The sequence below is a fragment of the Lissotriton vulgaris genome, chromosome 3_1 (assembly GCF_964263255.1).
Source record: "Lissotriton vulgaris chromosome 3_1, aLisVul1.2, whole genome shotgun sequence".
NCBI lineage: Eukaryota > Metazoa > Chordata > Amphibia > Caudata > Salamandridae > Lissotriton > Lissotriton vulgaris.
In genome coordinates, this window is record NC_141689.1 from 1,101,563,063 (window position 1) to 1,101,586,049 (window position 22,987).

A 22,987-nucleotide genomic window follows, 5' to 3' on the forward strand; every position below is an offset into this window, starting at 1 on the left:
TCATTGGTATGGAAGCTGTTATTTTGGTATTGTCTTCCCAAAGATATACCATGTAAATGAAGTCGCTGGAAGCAATGAAAACACTAATGGATTAATGCGTATTAAAAGAGAGAGTGTAGGAGAAATAATAGGTGATATATTTAGTGCATTGATACCTACAGTGGAAGTGGCTCTGAATACACACAGAATCTGCAAATTGTCAACAGTAGTAGATCGGTTATCAACTGACGCTGCTGGAGGTTTCCTGATGGTCAATACCGAATTGGTTGCGATCAGATCTATGGTCTTACAAAATCGATTTGCTCTTGACACCCTATTGGCAAAAGAGGGCGGAGTCTGTAGAATGTTGAAAGCGCAACATTGTTGCACATATATTCCAGACAAAAGTGTTGAAATGAAGAAATATGTGAGAAACATAACTAATTTGGAAAGAGAGCTTAAACCACTGGAGGTTGATAGTGCCTGGAAGAGACTAACTGATGGTCTCTCCTGAGTAGGTACTTGGTTTTCTAACCTAGGTAAACGTCTTGTGAGTAAAATACTGATGCCAATAGCGGGAATAGGTTTATTAGTGTTCACTATAATAATTTGCTGCAAATGTCGAAAGCACAAAAAGAAATATACTGTCAATAGAAGAGGAATGAAACGAAATGTTGAAGAACTCGAACTAGAAGAAATGAATAACCAAATGTATAAAAGAGTGAAGAATTCTCATCCTAATAAAGATGCAGAGAAAAGACTGAATAGAAAGTTTGAAGAGATTGAAATGGGTGAAATGTGAAAAGTTGGCATCTGGTTCCATTAATAGTGATGATAGTAAATATCATCAAAGAGGGGATTGATGGAGCAAGGTTTCGCACGTTAAGCGACTTGCTTGTATCATGAACCTCGAATAACGTTAATATAATAATCAACATGTTCGTTTTACTAATTTTGCAAATTTTTACATTATACGGGGCGACCGAGTGAAGCTTGCTTATGTGTTTATTAATCTTAATACGCTTGCACTATAAAATGGCCGCTGCTACTCGGGAATTTAGACGGCGCATGCGTCGGTCATAACCATGTGACGCGACGTATTCAATGTCTTGGAGGGAAAATAATTGCGCATGTGCAATGAAGCTAATATGGCTGCTCCGTGTTCTTACATGCTTTAAGCTTGCATTGCCGCTTTCGCAAAGCTTTCTGTTCTGCATAATCAATAATGCTATAGTTTATATTACGGTAATGGGTGTAGTGTAGTGATTCATGTTATACAGTGTAATAATTTATTACTGTGTTCTAAATTGGTTTCTCTTGCTTTTCATGTATCGTATCCTTTGGGCCTGGGAGGTGCTTACTACTCCGTTTTGGAAGTCCCTACTGTGCAGGTCTCAATTGTGGAGGGAAGAGAACTCTGCAGCAGTGGAACCCAGCCAGCTGGCAGCCACAGCCAAGATGCTCCTGGGAATCTGCCCTGCGACCTAGCTGAACGAAGTTGAACTGTACTGAAGTTGCTACAATTGTACATGAATATTGTATTCACCATTGTTTGCCGAAAATCATATGTCATGAGAACATGGAATTTAAGGGGCGGGTACAGAGATTGAATATTAAGCCTGAGAAAGTCTAACATTTAGGTGGTGTGATGACTTAACCTCCTCCTTTGTCCAATCAAAATTGGGAATCCTTACTCTTACAACATTGGGGGGTGGTACAATGACCCGAAAAACAGTATAACTAGCCTAGGTTTAGCTAGAAAAATTGTCCGACTTGTCCGAATAGCTGACCTGTCACTGACCCAACGCACTCTATAGGTAACTGATACAGAGAGCTGCGGAGGACTCTGTTGGGAGGTTCGAGAAACCCATTCCGGGGTTTTGATAATTGAAAGTACTGCGGAGCACTTTGCTGGGAGGTTCGAGAACCCAAATTGGCTTATTGGCAGATTCCTTGCAGAGAGGGAGTAGCGCAGGCGTTGCAACCGAAGCTGCGGGTGTTGGTGGGTACCCTTTGGTGAACTTGATCCTGATCCAAATTCTGGGGTTATCCTGTCCTGACTGTTCATGAGCTGTACCTGCTCGCCTACTGGCTCCTAAGTCCTTGAGGGTTCCTTCCCATCTTTTCCAACTGACCTGTGGCCAGGGTTTGTCTTCACTCTATCCTATGTAAATATAAAGTCTGTGTGGGTGATTGCTTATCTATATTTACATTTCTAATTCTCAAAATATTGCAAAGCATAATTGCATATATCCCTTTTTCTCCCTTGTCCCTTTATAAATGAGACTTTCATGCATTACTTGTCTATAAGCATGTTCCACTTTTCGACCTTCCTTTAGTTAATGCTAAATCATTTCTATTTTAGTATATGTTCCTTGTTCTTACCCTCCCTCTAGGAGATAAGCTAAATTTAATAGTATGTTCCAATCTTACCTACCCTAAAGTATTGAGCTTAATTGAATCTTGAATTTAAGTTTCTTTAACTGCTATAAAGTCTCTTGGATATAGCATGTTCCCTTTCTTTACCCTCCTTTAATCAAAAGCTGCGAAAGAATTGTTATCTACATATAGCATGTTCCTTGTTTTACCTTCTCTTATTCAAAATTCCTAAATGCTTAGCATACTCTATCTCTTGCATAGCTATACGTTATTCATGATTTTGATTATAGATAGCTGAATATGTTTTAATCTGGTACTCATGACATATGATGATAATGATTAGATCAAGTTTTGAACCTTCCCAGAGTCTGTGGTTATTTCATTATTTCTCAAATGTTTATAAATGTTCTTGACTATCTGATATTTGACTCAACTCCCTGATCCAGTGTGTTTAGGTTCCTAGTATCTATTTGCTAAGTTATATATATAGGAATTAGTAGTTTAGTAGAATCTCAAGATATACTGATAGTAGAGCGTGAGTTACCCAAGGTGAATATTAAGGTGTATTTGAAAATAATAGGCCCAGGTGAGTATTAGTAAAAATATCCTAGCCCGGTGACCTGCGCGCTCTATCAGTATCACAGAGTCGATTTATCATCACACTAGACTGCACCTTTCCAGAACTTGCGCATTTTTCATAGTAACACCATGACCTTGATACTTATTATGTGGAGTACTGTAGAACACGTTTCTGTTTGCCCAGTCTTTATCTGCAACTAAAGTTAAGGCACCTTATGGTAAGTAGTATCAACAGCACCCAAAAAACTGAGCAACGGATTCATAACGATAAACCTGAAGTCTAAGTTAGATCTAAATGATATCTTTAAACGAGAAGTCTAAACTTACCTTTGTGAATCGGCCCTAGATTAAGCAGGTAATCTTTCAAATTGCCTCTGAAAAGATGTTGTGTGCCTTTGCCTATTTTTCAAATTCCTCCATGTTTTATTTACAATGGGGCTAATGATTTTAATTCTCATGCATTCCTTCAGTTTTCATATTATACTTTTTTTATTTGATGTTTTCAGCTTTATCTCAGAGTTATATGTTATTAATTACCTCATGTGGCTGTTTACCTATTATCACTAAATGTTAATAAAGCAAAACAGCAATTTATAGGTGGACCTTTTGGCATTTGTTAACCCTGATCCATGCCTGCTCTAAGAAGCCGCAGAGGAGAGACCAAATTTCAATTTTCTACATGAAGGTTCCTGCAGCTCTGAGGCAGGTAGGCTTTCTTGGAAAAACTTTAGATATTCCTGTAAAACTTATTTTTATGAAAGAAATTGTTATGGGAAATTTGCCATTAACCCTATTTTTTTTAAAGGAAATTCTTTGGGGGAGACCCCCCACCTTTATTACTTTTCTTCTCACTCAGAAAGATTTATGATTTTATCTTGCGCCCCACTGCTTTTAGACTTCACCAGCCGCCACTGTCCACAAGGTAACACATTTTATAGACAAATAAATCATTTGAAGGCAGCCAACAACCAGGCCTATTACTGTCCGCTCCTCGTACAAATACAGCCACAAGGACTCCCGTTTTACCCCCCACTTATACTGTAATAGTGTTTGTTTCCTGGATCTCACTTAGCCATTCAGGGCCCTCCATGCCAGACGTTCTCCAGATCTCATTGGCTGTAGAAAGCACCTAGAAAGTTCAAAGGTGAAACTGCGGTTATTTGTCATGACTCTGGATAAGTGGGCTGCAGCGTCAGGCAGGGTTGCCGTTGCTACGTATTTCACGCTGATCCTGGACAAGGTGCAGCGGCACCGGGGCACAGAGCCTCCTGAGCCCTGATATTTGCTGTATGTATACCCCAACAGCAGTCACATAGAGCATGGCCGCCTGCGCTGTGGGGCATTTGATGGCTGCCGCCAGTTTTTAATTTTATATCAATAAATCAATCAGAGTACTTGTAAAGCGCGCTACTTACCCGTGAGGGTCTCAAGGCGCTGAGGGGACGGGGTGCCGCTACTGCTCGAAGAACCAGGTCTTGAGGAGTCTTCTGAAGGCGAGTAGGTCTTGGGTCTGCCGCAGGTGGGTAGGGAGGGTGTTCCAGGTCTTGGCGGTGAGGTAGGAGAAGGATCTGCCGCCGGAGGTTGTTCGTTGGATGCGGGGAACAGTGGCGAGGGCGAGGCTGGCGGAGCGGAGCTGGCGGGTGGGGGTGTAGAAGCTGAGTCTGCTGTTCAGGTAGGCTGGTCCGGTGTTGTGGAGTGCTTTGTGTGCGTGGGTGAGGAGCTTGAAGGTGATCCTCTTGTCGACGGGGAGCCAGTGTAGGTCTCTCAAGTGGGGGGTGATGTGGCTGCGGTGGGGGATGCTGACGAACAGTCGGGCGGAGGCGTTTTGGATGCGTTGTAGTCGTCGTAGGTGTTTGGCTGGGATTCCTGCGTAGAGTGCGTTGCCGTGGTATATTGCTGAACCCGGCCGAGGGTGACTGCAGTGGAACTCGTTAGAGTTGTCCGTCACACTCACGCTAAGGTTCATTCAGCGGCCGCAAGGAAGATAATACTCACAGCCGGGACAGTCAGCTGTTTGTGTAATTTGTGTTGGACAGCACGGCAGAAAGGTATTCTGTAAATGCATGTTGTTGGGTCCCATAGCTTGAGGCGTGCGTTTTGTAAAACTTTGTATTTTGAAGTCCATTAGAGTGAGCTCATCGACACTCTGTAGAGCAATGGAAATTGTGTCAGTGAGTGCGCTTTGTCGAAAAACGGAAAGATGTCTTTCTCCTGGTTTGTATCATGACGGCTTATTGGTGAAGTAGAGACCTGTTTGCAAGGATCGATGTTTATTGTGGTGCGCTTTGCGGCTACTATAAAGCAGCTGTTCACTTCTCCGCATGCTAGCTTGTTTTCTCAATATAATTTTTTCGCCGCTTTCCTGCACAAGATGTTGCTGTTTTGCGAGCATGTCTTTGTAAAAAAAACCTTTATGTGTCTAACCCTTCTGCTCATCGAGCCAAACACAGTGTTGTACAAATCACGATAAATAAGTGGTAACAACTTTAAAATATGTATGTTTTAAATAAATTATTTATATAATATAAACTTTACTTGTACACATTGCTAAATAGACATAATATGCTGTTGAACTTGAAAGGCACTTTGGGCCTTCACAAAAGTGCATTGTTGCTTATGTATAGCACAGGATATCTATCACCCTCATCCTGTGCCCCAGCCCGGGCGCCTAGTAATTGTTGTTGTCGCCTGACAACACTAGAACTCTCCTTCAACACATGGTCTGAGTCCGGAACTCGGAGAGGCTGAGCAGGTGGTGTTTAGGACAGACCCGCCTCTCACATTAGCCGAGCAGTGCCACTATGACCCGTTCCGCATAGAGATCTCCTCACCACCAGCGTTGTGACTGGGGACAGATTGACTTGGCTACTGTACAGCAGCAGACACAAGGTATTATTAAATTAAGGCTACCACAGTAATGTCACACTGATGAGGGGGTAAATATACCTGTTGAAAACATTTGACTGTACCAATGATACATTGCATATTCTCAAAGCTACGATCCTTTTGCCAGGGCACTAGGTTAGTTCCCTTAGATTTCTGGTGATTTGCAGCAGGTTTAAGATTTTCTTAAAGTTTCTTGTTGCTCAAATGGGTGTTGATGGAGCAAGGATTCGCACATGAAGCGACTTGCTTGTATTCATGAACCTCGAATAACATTAATAAAGTAACCAACATGTTTGTTTTACTAATTTGCACATTTTACATCAAAATCGTGTGTCCAAGAGAAGCTTGCTTATGTGTTTCACTAACCATAATACGCTTGCATCTAAGATGGCTGCTGCTACGCGAGGGTTTCTACTGCGCATGCGTCTGTCATACTCACGTGACATGACGTATTCTTTGCTTTGGAGGGAATCTGTTGCATCTGCGCACTAGTGCTAAAATGGCTGTTCTGTGTTCTCACATGCGAGAGGCTTGCACTGCTGCTTTTGCTAAGCTTATCGTTCTGCCTAATCCTAATGCTATAGTTAAAATTAAGATAATGGGTATAGAGTAGAAATGCATGGTATACAGTGTATTCATTTATTCTGTGTTCTAAAACAGTTTTTTTCTACTTTTCATGTATCGCAATCTTTGGGCCTGGGAGGTTGTTATTACTCCATCTTAAAAGTCTTTCTGCGCATGATCAAGCCTAGCAAGAAGCTGAACTCGTGTGTCATTGAACGGAAGCCAAAGACAGTCACAGCCAAGATGCGCCTGGGAAACTGAACCTTAACCCTGTTAGAAGAAGCTAAACTGTACTCAAAATATTACAATGTATTCAATGTTAAATTCTCCATTGTTAGGTGGAGTGAATATGTCATGTAAAAAATAAATTGATGGGCGGGAATGTAAAATTAATATTCAATATCTTTTGTCCAATCGAAATTGGGGATCCTCACACTTGCAACATTGGGTGGTGGTCCACTGACCTGGAAAACAGTATAACTAGGGTAGGCTTAGTAAGTTAATTTGTCCGACTTGTCTGAATAGCTGACCTGTCACTGACCCAACGCACTCAATAGGTGACCAAAAGCAGAGGGCTGCAGAGCACTCTGCTGGAAGATTCGCTGACCCAATCGGGGTTCCGGGAAGCTGAGGTGCTGGCGAAGCACTTTGTTGGTGAATTTGGTAACCCAATCGGGGTTCTGGGTATTAGCTGCAGAGAGGGAGTAGCGCAGGCGTTGCAACTGAACTGCAGGTGCTGGTCTTAACCTTTGATGGTCCTGTCCTGATCCAAATCTGGTTTATCCTGTCCTGACTGTAATCTGCACCTGCTGGCCTACTGGCGACTTCATCCTTCTTTGGGGTTTTCTGTCCTTAAACTGACCAGTGGCCAGGGTTGGTCTTCACACCATTCTAGGTAAATGTAAATCTGTGTGGGTTCGTCATTACATATGTTTTTTTCTCTTTAACTCATTTTCGTTAAACACTTTGATTGCATATGTTCCTTTTTCTCTTACCCATTCCCCGTAGTAAATGATAAATTATTTTCTAATTTTATAGAATGTTCCACTTTTTCTCACCCTCCCTTTATTATGCTTGAGTTTAGTTATTCAATATAATAGAGTGTTCCATTTTCTTACCTTCCCTATAGTTATATGGTCAAATTGGGGCTTTCGTGATTGTATGTTATGTTCCCTCTTCTTACCCACCCTTTTTGAAAATTGCTTAAAGCTATATTATTAGAATGTTCCTTTTCTTTACCCACCTTTAGGCAATTTGTGTAACTGTATTTATAAATTAGCATGTTCCTTGTTTTACCTTTCCTGTAAGAATTACTAAATGATTGGCATAATATATATTTTGCATAGTTATACATTATTTCTAATACTCGTTATTGACAGTCTTATTGCTTTCAATCTTTGTATCATGACTTTTTATGAAATTTAGATAAAGAGTTTAAAACTTTCCCGAGTCTGTGGTTATTATATGAGTGCAAATGTTATTTTACCTATTATTCTAACTCCCTGATCCAATAGGTTTATAGGTACCAGCAACAAAGACTGGTAAGTCAATGGTATAGGTTCTAGTAAAATAAAATAGACAGGTAATAGAGCGAAGGTTACCTGGTTAAGTAAATGTGTAACTGATTATGGGCCCAGGTGAGTATGGTAAATTTATGGTCGGGTGACCTGTGCGCTCTATCAGTGTCATTTCTGATATTTATATATGTTTCCCTTGTCTTTACTGCTTGATTTTACTTGCAAAAAAGTGTCACTCATAGTGGTTGAAATATCACTCATAATTACACTGATTTTATGAAAATGTCACACATAGCAATCTGAAACCTTGGCAGCTATATATGAGCAGCAACAGACAGCAGCTCTGAGACAAGACAGCGCCAGCCACTCGCATACCAGTGAGGCCCCATGGAGCCAACCTTCCCCTCAAGCTTCCTGCGTCGCTCTAGTAGGACGTGACGTCCCCTGCAGCGCACCTGCCAATTGTATCAAACAACCTGACTGGGCCCAGCCCTAAGTCAGGTTGTCTGAATCAGAGCTGCATGGCACCGCAGAATAATCACATAAAGATACATTGTAGCACGGTGAGACTGCAAACGGCGCCTTAACTCCGCTGGGACCCCCAAGCCGGTGGGAGCATTGATCACAGTGCACAAGGCAGGGCACTGCCACCTACCACACACAGTGCCTTCCATAGCGCTTTACAGTGACAGCTGAAATATCTGCAGAAATGCATGACAATGCATTTCAGTGTGGTGATGTGGAGCACCACATTGAAATGCGTTAGCATCACACCTGATGCGTGATACTTGGCAGGACTGCACATTGCCAATTTTCCTCGCTTCCTCCATAGCTTGTAGCATCCTTGCTACACCACAGTGTCTAGAGTCAGGGCCTCGCTTCTGGTGGGAGGTTGTGTCGAGGTCTGTGTGCACCACAGAGGATGCAAGGGTGGGCTAGAATACCACTAGCAGCCCAGGCAGGATTTGGCTGGACACCAGATCCAAAACTTTTATCATATCTTTAGTCATTCTTCAAGCCAACCAGGAGCTGTGGTTGAGACTCTAAGGGTTGGGAGAGGGAGGGCTATTGATAAGATGAAGGGGAATTTTCAAAAACACCATAATCCGCAACGAAGCGCCCCTGGAAGCTCGGATTCAGACTTTTAGCTGGGAAGGTTAGTGCTCGTGAGTGTAACACAGGATTATCAAAATAAACATCGATTTACAATCAGATGTTACTCTACTTCTTTATTAAACGTGAGAGTAAAAAACACACAGCTAACCTCTAGTCCATATGGTACCCGAGTTGGGACCCAACAAAGCTCAAGCATAGCTCCTAGAAATGTGCTATTCGGCGCTGCATCACCTATAAAGGCCAATATAAAAATGTGTTTTTTGGTGGATGAGTTAGGTACTCGTTCTCATCTGCCTGGAAGGTGCCACCCCAGCAGATTCCAAGTGGTCCAGCGTGCCTGTACTTATATTTAAGGGGTGTATGAATAAAAGTGCTAGTTTTACCAGGTGCAGTTCCACCCCCAGTGCAGCCAAGTGTGGGTATACTGTTTAACCTGCTGATAGATGGTTGAAACTCTCAGAGCAGGAGGGTCAACAATCGGGAATTCACATGCATATTATACATTTGTTTCCGTTCATGGGCCACTAACTCATAATGTCTTTTAGCCCTGTCCAGTCCCTCGCAATTGCCCTTAGTTAAAAGAAATGAAAGAAGGTGAGGTAACATAGTGAAGTGGAAAGGTGGATTCTGAAACCAATGCCACCCCCACCACTCCCACACACAGTTAGAAATTTAGCTTTTTAGGGTCGAGCCTGGGCAGCGCATGCGCTGCTCTGTGAGGCATGCTGTAGAGTATGGAGTTGAAGCTCCGCCCATATTTTTCATTGGATTTAGTCAATGTCCTTCGTAAATGCAGGCTTCTGATTCATTTATAGGCTTGTTAGTCCCTCCTTAGTACTGCCTTGTCATATTGTGTAACCTCTGACGAGGACTGGCCCTTTTACTTCTGTTGTTACGCAGTATGTCTTATTTAGTCTGCAAGCATTATTTTCATCAATGAGTTTCTCCTACTGCAGACACAACATGATTTCCTGCAACATTCAGTGCGCCATGCTTGCTTTCACTTTCCAAGCAGCCCGGACAATGGCGGCCGCTTCTTTGAGATGAAATAGGTCTTGCATTTACAAGAGTTTCAGCTATTGGCATTGTAAATGACAATGCCTTTTATTTATGTATTAATTATCAAAACAGATAAATAAAAGTAATTGTCATTTACAATGCCAATAGCTTAAACTCTTGCAAATGGAAGACCATTTGCAATGCAAATGCTTGTTTTAAGTTTGGGTCATGCCACCAGTTGTCTCATGCTAGAGTGCCGACAGTCAATGAAATAGATTTACGCACGCTCAGCACATCACTGACACCTAGCACCATGTTGTCAGAAAAGCGCTCATCCAGCACCTTTCAAACAAACCCTTAAACACAAAGCAGCAAAGCAATTCTTGGTACTGTGGAACAACTTCTGCTTCCTTCAGGGCCACTTAACTCAGGCTAGACGCTTCGCAGCAAGGGGTTCGTTTAGTTATCACTCTCAAGACTTAGAACGTACCCTTATCCCAGCTAAACAACCCATTCTTATGAAGCAGAAGCTTCCCCAGCCCTCATAAGGTGTCTGTGCTGGGTGCAGAGCGTCAGGGGAGGTGGCCAGTGTTTGTGTTGCCTGCAGAGCCCCAGGGGAGGTGGACAGTGTCTGTGTTGCCTGCAGAGCCCCAGGGGAGGTGGGTAGTGTATGTGCTGGGTGCAGAGCCCCAGGGGAGGTGAGCAGTGTCTGTGCTGGGTGCAGAGCCCCAGAGGAGGTGAGCAGTGTCTGTGCTGGATGCAGAGCCCCAGGGGTGGTGGGCAGTGTCTGTGTTGCCTGCAGAGCCCCAGGGGAGGTGGACAGTGTCTGTGTTGCCTGCAGAGCCCCAGGAGAGGTGGGTAGTGTATGTGCTGGGTGCAGAGCCCCAGGGGAGGTGAGCAGTGTCTGTGCTGGGTGCAGAGCCCCAGGGGAGGTGAGCAGTGTTTGTGCTGGGTGCAGAGCCCCAGAGGAGGTGAGCAGTGTCTGTGCTGGGTGCAGAGCCCCAGGGGAGGTGGGCAGTGTCTGTGATGGGTGCACAGCCAAGGGGAGGTGGGCATTGTACGTGTTGCCTGCAGAGCCCCAGGGGAGGTGGCAGTGTCTGTGCTGGGTGCAGAGCCCCAGGGGAGGTGGGCAGTGTCTGTGCTGGGTGCAGAGCCCCAGGGAAGGTGGGCAGTGTCTTTGTTGCCTGCAAAGCCCCAGGGGAAATGGGCAGTGTCAGTGCTGGGTGCAGAGCCCCAGGGGATATGGGCAATGTCTGTGCTGGGTGCAGAGCCCCAGGGGAGGTGGACAGTGTCTGTGTTTCCTGCAGAGCCCCAGGGAAGGTGGGCAGTGTCTGTGGTGCCTGCAGAGCCCCAGGGGAGATGGGCAGTGTATGTGTTTCCTGCAGAGCCCCAGGGCAGGTGGGCAGTGCATGTGTTGCCTGCAGAGCCCCAAGGGAGGTGAGCAGTGTCTGTGCTAGGTGCAGAGCCCGAGGGAAGTTGGGCAGTGTCTGTGCTGGGTGCAGAGCCCCAGGGGAGGTGGGCAGTGTCTGTGCTGGGTGCAGATCCCCAGGGGAGGTGGGCAGTTTCTGTGTTGCCTGCAGAGCCCCAGGGGAAGTGGGCAGTGTCTGTGCTGGGTGCAGAGCCCCAGGGGAGGTGGGCAGTGTCTGTGTTGCCTGCAGAGCCCCAGGGGAGGTGGGAAGTTTATGTGTTGCCTGCAGAGCCCCAAGGGAGGTGGACAGTGTCTGTGCTGGGTGCAGAGCCCCAGGGGAGGTGGGCAGTGTCTGTGTTGCCTGAAGAGCCCCAGGGGAGGTGGGCAGTGTCTGTGTTGGGTGCAGAGCCCCAGGGGAGGTGGGCAGTGTCTGTGTTGGGTGCAGAGTCCCAGGGGAGGTGGGCAGTGTATGTGCTGGGTGCAGAGCCCCAAGGGAGGTGGGCAGTGTCTGTGTTGCCTGCAGAGCCCCAGGGTAGGTGCGCAGTGTCTGTGTTGCCTGCAGAACCCCAGGGGGGATGGGCAGTGTCTGTGCTGGGTGCAGAGCCCCAGGGAAGGTGGGCAGTGTCTATGTTGCCTGCAGAGCCCCATGGAAGGTGGGCAGTGTCTATGTTGCCTGCAGTGCCCCAGGGGAGGTGGGCAGAGTCTGTGCTGGGTGCAGAGCCCCAGGGGAGGTGGGCAGTGTCTGTGCTGAGTGCAGAGCCCCAAGGGTGGTGGGCAGTGTCTGGGTTGCCTGCAGAGCCCCAATGGAAGTGAGCAGTGTCTGTGTTGGGTGCAGAGCCCCAGGGGAGGTGGGCAGTGTCTGTGCTGGATTCAGAGCCCCAGGGGAGGTGGGCAGTGTCTGTGTTGCCTGCAGAGCCCCAGGGGAGGTGGGTAGCGTATGTGCTGGGTGCAGAGCCCCAGGGGAGGTGAGCAGTGTCTGTGCTGGGTGCAGAGTCCCAGGGGAGGTGAGCAGTGTCTCTGCTGGGTGCAGAGCCCCAGGGGAGGTGAGCAGTGTATGTGCTGGATGTAGAGCCCCAGGGGAGGTGGGCAGTGTCTGTGATGGGTGCACAGCCAAGGGGAAGTGGGCATTGTATGTGTTGCCTGCAGAGCCCCAGGGGAGGTGGCAGTGTCTGTGCTGGGTGCAGAGGCCCCAGGGGAGGTGGGCAGTGTCTGTGCTGGGTGCAGAGCCCAAGGGAAGGTGGGCAGTGTCTTTGTTGCCTGCAAAGCCCCAGGGGAAATGGGCAGTGTCAGTGCTGGGTGCAGAGCCCCAGGGGAGATGGGCAGTGTCTGTCCTGGGTGCAGAGCCCCAGGGGAGGTGGGCAGTGTCTGTGTTGCCCGCAGAGCCCCAGGGAAGGTGGGCAGTGTCTGTGGTGCCTGCAGAGCCCATGGGGAGATGGGCAGTGTATGTGTTGCCTGCAGAGCCCCAAGGGAGGTGAGCAGTGTCTGTGCTGGGTGCAGAGCCCCAGGGGAGTTGGGCAGTGTCTGTGCTGGGTGCAGAGCCCCAGGGGAGGTGGGCAGTGTCTGTGCTGGGTGCAGAGCCCCAGGGGAGATGGGCAGTGTCTTTGTTGCCTGCAGAGCCCCAGGGGAGGTGGGCAGTGTCTGTGCTGGGTGCAGAGCCCCAGGGGAGGTGGGCAGTGTCTGTGCTGGGTGCAGATCCCCAGGGGAGGTGGGCAGTTTCTGTGTTGCCTGCAGAGCCCCAGGGGAGGCGGGCAGTGTCTGTGCTGGGTGCAGAGCCCCAGGGGAGGTGGGCAGTGTCTGTGTTGACTGCAGAGCCCCAGGGGAGGTGGGAAGTGTATGTGTTGCCTGCAGAGCCCCAAGGGAGGTGGGCAGTGTCCGTGCTGGGTGCAGAGCCCCAGGGGAGGTGTGCAGTGTCTGTGTTGGGTGCAGAGCCCCAGGGGAGGTGGGCAGTGTCTGTGTTGGGTGCAGAACCCCAGGGGAGGTGGGCAGTGTCTGTGTTGGGTGCAGAGCCCATGGGGAGGTGGGAAGTGTATGTGCTGGCTGCAGAGCCCCAAGGGAGGTGGGCAGTGTCTGTGTTGCCTGCAGAGCCCCAGGGTAGGTGCGCAGTGTCTGTGTTGCCTGCAGAGCCCCAGCGGGGATGGGCAGTGTCTGTGCTGGGTGCAGAGCCCCAGGGAAGGTGGGCAGTGTCTATGTTGCCTGCAGAGCCCCATGGAAGGTGGGCAGTGTCTATGTTGCTTGCAGTGCCCCAGGGGAAGTGGGCAGAGTCTGTGCTGGCTGCAGAGCCCCAGGGGAGGTGGGCAGTGTCTGTGCTGAGTGCAGAGCCCCAGGGGTGGTGGGCAGTGTCTGTGTTGCCTGCAGAGCCCCAATGGAAGTGAGCAGTGTCTGTGCTGGGTGCAGAGCCCCAGGGGAGATGGGCAGTGTCTGTGCTGGGTGCAGAGCCCCAGGGGAGGCGATCAGTGTCTGTGTTGCCTAAAGAGCCCCAGGGGAGGTGGGCAGTGTCTGTGTTGCCTGCAGAGCCCCAGGGGAGATGGGCAGTGTCTGTGCTGGGTGCAGAGCCCCAGGGGAGGCGATCAGTGTCTGTGTTGCCTAAAGAGCCCCAGGGGAGGTGGGCAGTGTCTGTGTTACCTGCAGAACCCCAGGGGAGATGGGCAGTGTCTGTGCTGGGTGCAGAGCTCCAGGGGAGGTGGGCAGTGTCTGTGTTGCCTGCAGAGCCCCAGGGGAGGTGGGCAGTGTCTGTGTTGCCTGCAGAGCACCAGGGGAGATGGGCGGTACACTATACTAAGCACAGATTTTTAGCTTAGGTGTTTTTAGCCACGTCTGTAATTACATCGAACACACACTTTGGAGAGACTCCCCATATTTGTCATCCCACTTAAAGCCCCAGAAACAACACCATGTCACTGTCACCTCATGGCCTGGCACTGTGCATCATGCATGACTCATGACAACTTTCCAGATTGCCTCTGTGCAGAGGCATGGTGAACCCTCCCCCACCGAACCCCGCCCCTTGCTTTAAGAACTATGGCAAAGTCCTTGATGGACCTCTTCTGTCTGCAACTCTGCAGACAAAGGCTCAGCTCATAATTAATATGAAAAGGTAGGCAAGTGAGTAGGTGAAGGGATTGGTGGATGGGTGGATGGATTAGTGAATGGGTGAATGGATGAATGAAAGGTTGAATAGATGGATAATGAGAGAGGTTGGATGGATGAGTGAGTGAGTGGAAGGATGGATGAGAGAAAAGGTAAATAGATGGATGTATAGGTGGAAGGGTAGAAGGATGGGTAAAAGGGTGGATAGATGAGTGAAAGGATGGATGGATGGATGAGTGAAATAATGGATGGATGAGTGAAAGGGTGGATGATGAGCAAGTGGGTGGATGGATGAGTGAAATTATGGATTGATGAATTGATAAGTGAAAGGGTGAATGGATGGATGGATGAGTGAAAGGGTGGATGTAAGGATGGATGAGTGAGTGAAAGGGAGGGTAGATGGACAACAGGATGGATAGATGGATGAGAGAATGGATGGATGAGTGATAGGGTCAATGGATGGATTCATGAGTGGATGAGTAGATGGATGGGTGGGTGGATGGGTGGAAGGAAAGATGTCTAAGTGAAAGGTTCGATGGAGAGAGAAAGGGAGGATGGATGGATGACTGAAAGGGTGAATGGGTGGAAAGATGAAGGACTGGATGGATGTATGAGTAAGTGAAAGGGTGGCTGGACGGGTAAAAGGGTAAATGGCTGGATGGATGAGTGAATGGATCGATGGGTGGAAGAGTGGATGGAAGAGTGGATGGATGAGTGTACAGATGGATAGGGTGAAAGGGTGGATGGATGGATAATGGATAGAGGGATGGATGAGTGAAATGATACCTGGAAGGATACATTATGGATAGGTGTGCAAATGGTTGAATATGTTTGGATATGGATCGGCTTACTTATATACTATTGCATGACGTCCTCTGATGTGTCTGTAAAACTTACCTTTTGTCCCGAAGTTATGTCCTGAATTTTGACCTCCTGTCCTGATTTTTGACCCGTGGTAGGGCAAAGTGGTAGGTGGTGGGCTGGGCCGCCGGGGGGGGGGCCCTCCATGTGCTTTTCAGGGGGGCCCCCTCAAGTTTTGTTACGCCACTGAGTGTAGGCTGCAATGGCTTTCCATGAAGGGCCCTTGCATTTAATGTTAAAATTATGCACTGTCTCTTTGATAACTGGAAATACAACCTGGCTCTTTCAGATTTGGCATAACTGTAAGGGCATCTCTCAAGTACAATATGAACCGAACATTATGAAAACAATTAAACAAACAATCATGAAATTAAGTGTACTTTGGGTATGTTTCACTCACCTGGTTTAATCTCAGTCACTCCCGCCCCAACACTTTCAACAATCCCAGCTCCTTCATGGCCCAGAATTACTGGAAATGTTACCTTGTCAAGAATACCTCCAATAACATATTGATCTGTGCGACAGATCGCAGTTGCAACAATCTACGATGAACAAAATGAAAACAATATGTAAAGTACTATAGGAATTCAACATTTTTAAATCAATGTATCCACTAAATGATTAAATGGTTGTGTATTCACAACAGTCAAAGATATGAGTGAACCTCACTGTAGAGTTGAGGATGCAAAAAGATTAATAACTGAGGTAGTCACAGCCATTCCTTCATAATGTGTTATATATTTTCATGTTTTAATTACTTGTCTACTTTTTCATCAGTCCTGCCTTTCTTTCCATGCCTCTGGGCGTGGGTGCAAATACACATCTGTAAGTTCATGTAATATGGGGTTTGGTAACATAAAAAATCACAAGACCATCAGCTGACAGATGTGTCCCTGTCATTAAAACCCCTGACAGCAAAATAGGACACTATCAGAGACATGTTAGCCCCTGAAGCATATCCTACAGGATAGACAGAGTGATAGCCATAGGATAAAAACAAAAGGGTACATACAAAGTACACTAATATTGAAGCAACAGAACAGGCTCTATGAATGAAACCAAAACTAGATCTTTATGATGAGCGAAGAAACAATGGGGATTTTTCAAGCATTTGTAAAGGCAAAATTTGAATAAAGATTAGGACACATACGCATCTAATAACCAAACTTTTAACAACTTTCTACTGCTAAATCTTAAAAATGGCTCATCTAGAAAGCTAAAGGTGTACTTATCAGTAAGCGTAAGCGTAAAATTTGTTTTGCTCGCGGAATTTGCGGATTTTTGGCAAATTCGCGGTCTGCGAATCGCGCGAATTTGCCCCAAAATCCGCAAATTCGCAAGCTGCAAGTTATTTTGCATGGTCGCGCTTGCAAAATACAATATCGCGCACGCCGTGTTGACTTACCGTGATTCTGAGTCCGCCGAGTTGTTTTTCTCCTGGTTTGCGTGTGCTGCGCCATTTTGAATCTTGCTGCGTGATCGCGCGAGAGTTTTTCGAACGCAATTACGTCATCGCGGCTCGCCATCTTGCACATCGAGAGTTTGACAACGCGAGTATGTCATAAGGGCCCTCGATCACGCATTGCGGGAGTAAACTATGCCGAACACGTAGATGCGGCGCGCAGCTGACTTCCGGCGGGAGATTTGAACAGCTCGCTTTCCCGAAATTGCAAAAATTGCAATTCTGCACAAGAAATCCACAGCAGAAAGCATAAACCTTCTGAAAATTATGATTTTGATCAGAATAACTCCTCAGATTGACATTTGGCTGCACTTTTTGGTGCAAGGAGTCCATTTTTGGGGGGGGGGAAGGAAGTACCCCAGAGTCTCCAACTTCCTGTTTCTGTCCAGCAGGCTCCTCCCAGTGCTTTGTCCATGTCCTGGTCACTATTGATTTGGATCTGGAGCTGGAAGGATTACTTTTTGTGGCTGCTGCTGCTGGATATTTGTATTTGAGGACTTTTTGGACTTTGGAGTTTGGATCACTTGTGGACTTGAGATTCTACAAGTAAGTTGGTGTTGTTTGTTTGGGGCATTGCAGTTGCTGCAACTTCAGTTTTAAAACTTTTTTCACAACTTTAAAAAAAATATATATTGTGGATAGCCACAGTATCCAGTAGGCCCAGGGTTAGTCATGGGTGCATGATACAACTGTTTCTGTGATTTTTTTTAAACTTAATTCTCATTTATGTCATGGAATTTTAGCTCACTGTTATATGTTGATTTTTTTTTTTTAATTTTGGGGTGCCTGTAAAGCCTCACTAGCTAGTAGGCCCAGGGGTAGTTAGGGTCGATTTTGAAGCCAGGCAGTGTGCTCAGGCCTGCACCCAGTTTGCCTTGCTTTCTTCCATTAGGCCCAGGGGTACTCAGTGGTGCATGGACCAAGTCTTTATGTGGGGTGTCTTGAATTTAAACATCATTGAGGGCATGGATGGCATTGGCTTGTGGTAATTTGTGCGTGTTTTTTCGACTTTTTGGGGTGTTGTTGGGGCCTGGCCATGTGGGTGGGGGCCATTTGAGGCCTGGTCCAGGCAGGGCCTGGCCATGTGGCTGGGGGTCAAGGGCCCATTCTGAAGTCAGGCAGTTTGCTCAGGCCTGCACCCAGTTTGCCGTGCTATCTTCCATTAGGCCCAGGGGTACTCAGTGGTGCATGGACCAAGTCTTTCTGTGGGGTGTCTTGAATTTAAACATCATTGAGGGCATGGATGGCATTGGATTGTGGTGATTTTTGTGTGTTTTTCGACTTTTTGGGGTGTTTAACTGATGTTCCTCTGGCTACCATTGCTTTTAGGTGCACAAGAGAACCACCAGTGCCAGGAAGAAGTCCTGCAGCGGTGTGTGCAGCACAACGTCACGTGACGTCACGTGTGGCCACAGACAAGACAAGTCTGCAACTCGTGCAACTGCGGCCTGCTGTTCTGACATCTGAAGAAGATGGGCCCAAAGAAAGGTGGCCGTAGCGCCTCAGCGAAAAAGTTGCCAGGGCCACGGCCAGTAGGAAGGAGCAGAAGAAGCAAGTGGCACCACCTTCCAAGGATACTGATGTGCCCACCGACACCTTTTTTGGGAGAAAAAAAAACTACGCCTGCAGCAGCAGCGCTGTCCGCCGGGGACCAAGCTGGAAGCAGCACCTCCACTTCATTGGGCTCAGTGCCACCACGCCAAGTTAGGTCCAAGACCATGAGTGCTGCTGAGGCAGCCACTTTACTTTCTCAATCACCATCGGCCAGTGATGTTGGCTCATCACAAGAAAGTACCATCCAATCAACGCCGGGTGTAACTCAGCTGACAAGTGTTCAACAACCACAGCCACAACGACAACCACAGGTGCAACTAGTACAAGTGCAAGTACATGGGCAAGGAGAGGCACAAGTAGAGGCGCAAGTAGAGGCGCAAGGAGAGGCGCATGGAGAGGCGCAAGTAGAGGCGCGTGGAGAGGTGCATGGAGAGGTGCAACTAGAGGTTCATGGAGCGGCACAACTGCCTACAACGCTTGTTCCTCCAAAAGTAGGGGCACATCAGGAAATTGATATTCAAGCGTTATCATCCGAGTAAGCCACTCCTCCTGATGATGATCCATTGTTTTCCAGATCCCCAGCCAGAAAAAGGTCAGGGAGGGCTACTACTACTACTACAAGTTCTTCTTCAAGCCTCCTTCATTCTGATGATCTTGATCTTAAATTGGAACCCAGCAATGCATTCTGAGAGTGAGTCACGCCATGTGCCGACAAAGGTAGGTAAGCCTAAAAGGAAGGTTCCCGCAAGGCTTTGACTTATGGTTGATGACGACCAACAAGAAGTGGTGTCTTCTGCTGCTGATGAACAGTCTGACAATGACCCAGTCATCACAGTCGTCACTCAAGCCCTAACGGGCATGCAGTAGACAGACATTTTCACCCTATCCCGAATGGCTGCTGAGCGGGATGTGGGCGGCGTGGCACTGGTACCACAACCAACGCAGTTCACTACAACACCAACACGACCTACAGCTTCCATATTTTTTAGTCAGAAGGGCCGGCAGGGACCTCCATCCAGCTCGACCTCAAGTAGTGGTGCTGTAAGTGAACAGAAACGAATTCAGCCACGCCCATCCTCCACTTCATCTGGCATTGAAAGTCAAAGTAGCACCTCCACCACCAGCAGACATCACCCGTCCCCAGTTTGGGACTTCTTTACTGTTAGCGAAAAGGCAGAAAACATGGTCGTTTGTTCGATTTGTAAAGTATTGGTTAGTCGGGGTAAGCTTGGTACCAACTATGGTACTGGAGGCCAGAGAGGTCATCTAAAAAAACACCACACTATCCAGTGGGATGCGCACCTAAGGAACATCCGGGAAGACCAAAGTAGAACTGATCCAAATGTATCCATTCACATTGCTTCTGATGCTGACGAGGGGCTGATTGTGCTGGGGGGAAGTCAAGAACCGACCGACATTTTTTCTGGTACACCCAGTACCCCTGGCAGCAGCACTGCAGTGGAAGCGCCCACACCCTCTACCCCTGCAACATGTATGAGGCACACTAAGAGTCTGGGAGAGACACCAATGCGAAAAAGTACATCACTGGGCCTAACTGGTTTGAAGAAGTCATCATCATCATCACGTAAAATGGTCCAGCCCACCATTAGCAGAATGTTTTGGTCAAAGGCGCCATTTGAACGCAACCACCCAACGGTATGTCTGTATAACGCAAAGCTGGCTAAAATGCTAGCGCTGGACCTTCTCCCTTTTTCTTTCGTGGAAGGAGTGGATTTTCTAGAATTTGTGGCAACAGTCTGCTCTAAATGGAAGGTTCCTAGCTGGTCCTATTTTGCCAGAGTTGCGGTTCCAGCACTACATCAAGATGTGCTGGAGGTGATTGGGGCAGCTTTGCAGAAGAGTGCTGTTCACACTATCCACTTGACAACAGAAATGTGGACCAGTTGCCAAGCCCTTGATTACATGTGCATCACTGCACAGTGGGTCTCTTTTGCAGGGGTTAGAGACAAGACAAATGCAGATGTTGCCCCGGACACATGTTTTCAAGCTACTCAGAAACATGCAACATTAGCCATGTTTGCCATTGAGAAAACTCATACTGCACCTAACCTTTTGGACGAGTTTGATAGGAAGGTCTATGAATGGCTGCATCCGAAAAATCGCATAGTTGGTTATGTTTCGACGGATAATGTCAGTAATATAGTTAAGGCCATGCAGCAAGGTGGCTATTTTAGAGTGCCGTGTTTAGCGCACAGTATTAACATTGTGGTGCAAGATTTCTTGAAAAATTAAAACACAGTCAGCAAGTTACTGACCACCTGCAGAAGAATCTGCACACCTTTCAGCCATTCTTTTAAGGCCCAGAAGCAGCTGAGGAGCATTCAACATGAACGTAGACTGCCAGTCAAAGGACTCATCCAGGAGGTGGCAATAAGTTGGAACTCAACCTTTTACATGCTTGAGCGTCTGTCTGAGCAGTGCATGGTAATCAATGAGTATGTCTTTCAAGGTGGTTCTACTATGAAAGACATGAGGCTAGAGTTGGAGGAATGGAAGCTAGTTGCAAGCCTGACAGACATGCTTCGTCCTTTTGAGGTCTTCACGCGTGAAGTCAGCAGGGAGGACTGTTCTTTGGGCAAAGCTATCTCATTGTTGGTCATGCTAGAGCACCAACTGAAGGGGATGTCTTCAACATTCAGAGATGATGCTGAAAAGCAAGACGCATATCAGTTGGCGGAGAGTTTATTAAGCCGCCTAGTTGACAATGAAAGACTTACAAACATACATACAGAACAACATTACATTTGTGCCACTATTCTGGATCCACAGTACAAAAAGGCAGTGGCCAGCAAAGCTTTCATTCCTTTTGATGAAGCAGATGTTTCAAAGTACAAACATTGGCTAGCTGTGTCAGCTACTCAGTTCGAAAAAGATCGGCAGAAAATTCAAGGAGCCGGTAGAAATCCAACTGAATCAGCAGGTCATCCGGCGTCAAGTTCCACTTCAGAATCTGTGACTGAAGGGAGTCACTTTCCCTCACGGCCGTTAACGACACCAGAAGCAACCGTATCATCATCCTCACCTGCACCAGGCACAGCCATAATATTGTCGGAAGCGGATTGGCTAACTCATCAAGGCTTTGCTCGTTCCATTGCTGCAAAGGCCACAGATGGTACGCAAAGCGGAGCAACCATGGAGAACCTTGAGTCGATGATGCAGGCCTATCTGGATGACCCAACAGAGGTCTTTGTTAATCAGAACCCATTGCTGTATTGGTATAGGAAAAGGCCTCAATGGGCACTGATCACCAACCTGGCTCTAAATTATTTGTCTTGCCCACTCGCAAGTGTGTCTTCTGAAAGTGTTTTCAGTGCTGCTGGTGCCATTGTAACTTCAAAAGGGACCCGCCTCTCGCCCAAAAATGTGGAGAGGTTAACACTGATCAAGATGAATCAGCACTTCATACCACCAGATTACAAAATACGTGAATGCACGCAGGAAGAAAAGGACACCGACTTAGGTGACGGAAGTTCTTCTCTGTTAGCTGACCTACTCCCGTCTCAATTCATAGAGTTTGAGGACGAGCTCTACTTCCCTAACACCGAGGCCTGAAAATGACTTCCTTTTTTTTCATCCTTATTCACTTTTAATCCGGTGTGTCTTTCTTTGTTTTGCAACTTTTACCACAACAAAACTCTCACAACAAGTCCATCAGCAGCACTGTCTTCATCTTATTTTCCTTATTGATTTGAAGGTGCCGCGGTCTGCATTCCTGAGGTTCACAAGTTCACAACTCAATCATGCTCCTCTATCCTCCTCCTCCAGACTCCACCTATCAATTTCCCTCAAGGCAGATGGATGGATTACGAATAATAAAGAAACTTTGTTTTCATAGACGAGTCCCCTCAAGTGGGACTGAAATTACTGACTGACTACATGCTTGCTGATTGCTGACAGAGTTACTTCTGAAATTGACAGGAGAGGCTGCCCTGTGGGCCCTCACTTTCCGAAGAAGATGCGGACAAACAGTAGAACATGTAATGAATAATTGAGAAGACGGCATGCAGTGGACAGCAATGGCTGTCTGGCTCTGATGAAACCAATTGCTGTTTGTTTTTTTTTGTGCATGAAATGAATCATATGTCTTGTCTTAGTTATTATTTAATCTTTTACACAGTATCATGTCTAATACTCTTTTTTTTTACCTTGTTTAATTCAAATTGTACTTCAAATTCTGGGGCCACTATGTTGCATTTTACAATATGCAAAATGTCCTTGGAGTGGACTCACTTGCCAATATACCATGATGATTGATTAAATAATATATCTTTTTTCTTTACAGTGACTCACTGAGATGGATGGATCATCAGCGTCGGTTTACGCAAGAACTATGGCCAATTCGTGAGTGGCAAACAGGTAAACCAGTCGACAACAACTACTACAGCAGAACTACATGTCTGTCTATTCGTGGTATGTAGTGGTCGAGGGCGTGTCAGTGTACTGTTGTTGTTATGCCAGGCAGAGTTCACTCCAGACAGCAGTTCATGTAAAATTGGGGCTATGTGGCTTGTTGCATACAATTAGATATGCTTTGTCTGTCTGACAAAGAGCCTAGGTATGCTACATCAGGTTGCT

At 47.0% G+C, this 22,987-nt stretch overlaps 1 protein-coding gene across 1 annotated transcript in view; it reads right to left on the minus strand.

Moving 5' to 3' along the window:
- Positions 1-22,987, minus strand: part of LOC147727486 (alcohol dehydrogenase 1-like) — a 384,718-nt gene that overhangs the window by 281,806 nt on the left and 79,925 nt on the right. The window contains exon 3 of the mRNA XM_086963637.1: positions 15,776-15,917. Within this exon, the coding sequence (XP_086819763.1) occupies positions 15,776-15,917 (142 nt within the window). The remainder of the gene's footprint in view (positions 1-15,775; positions 15,918-22,987) is intronic.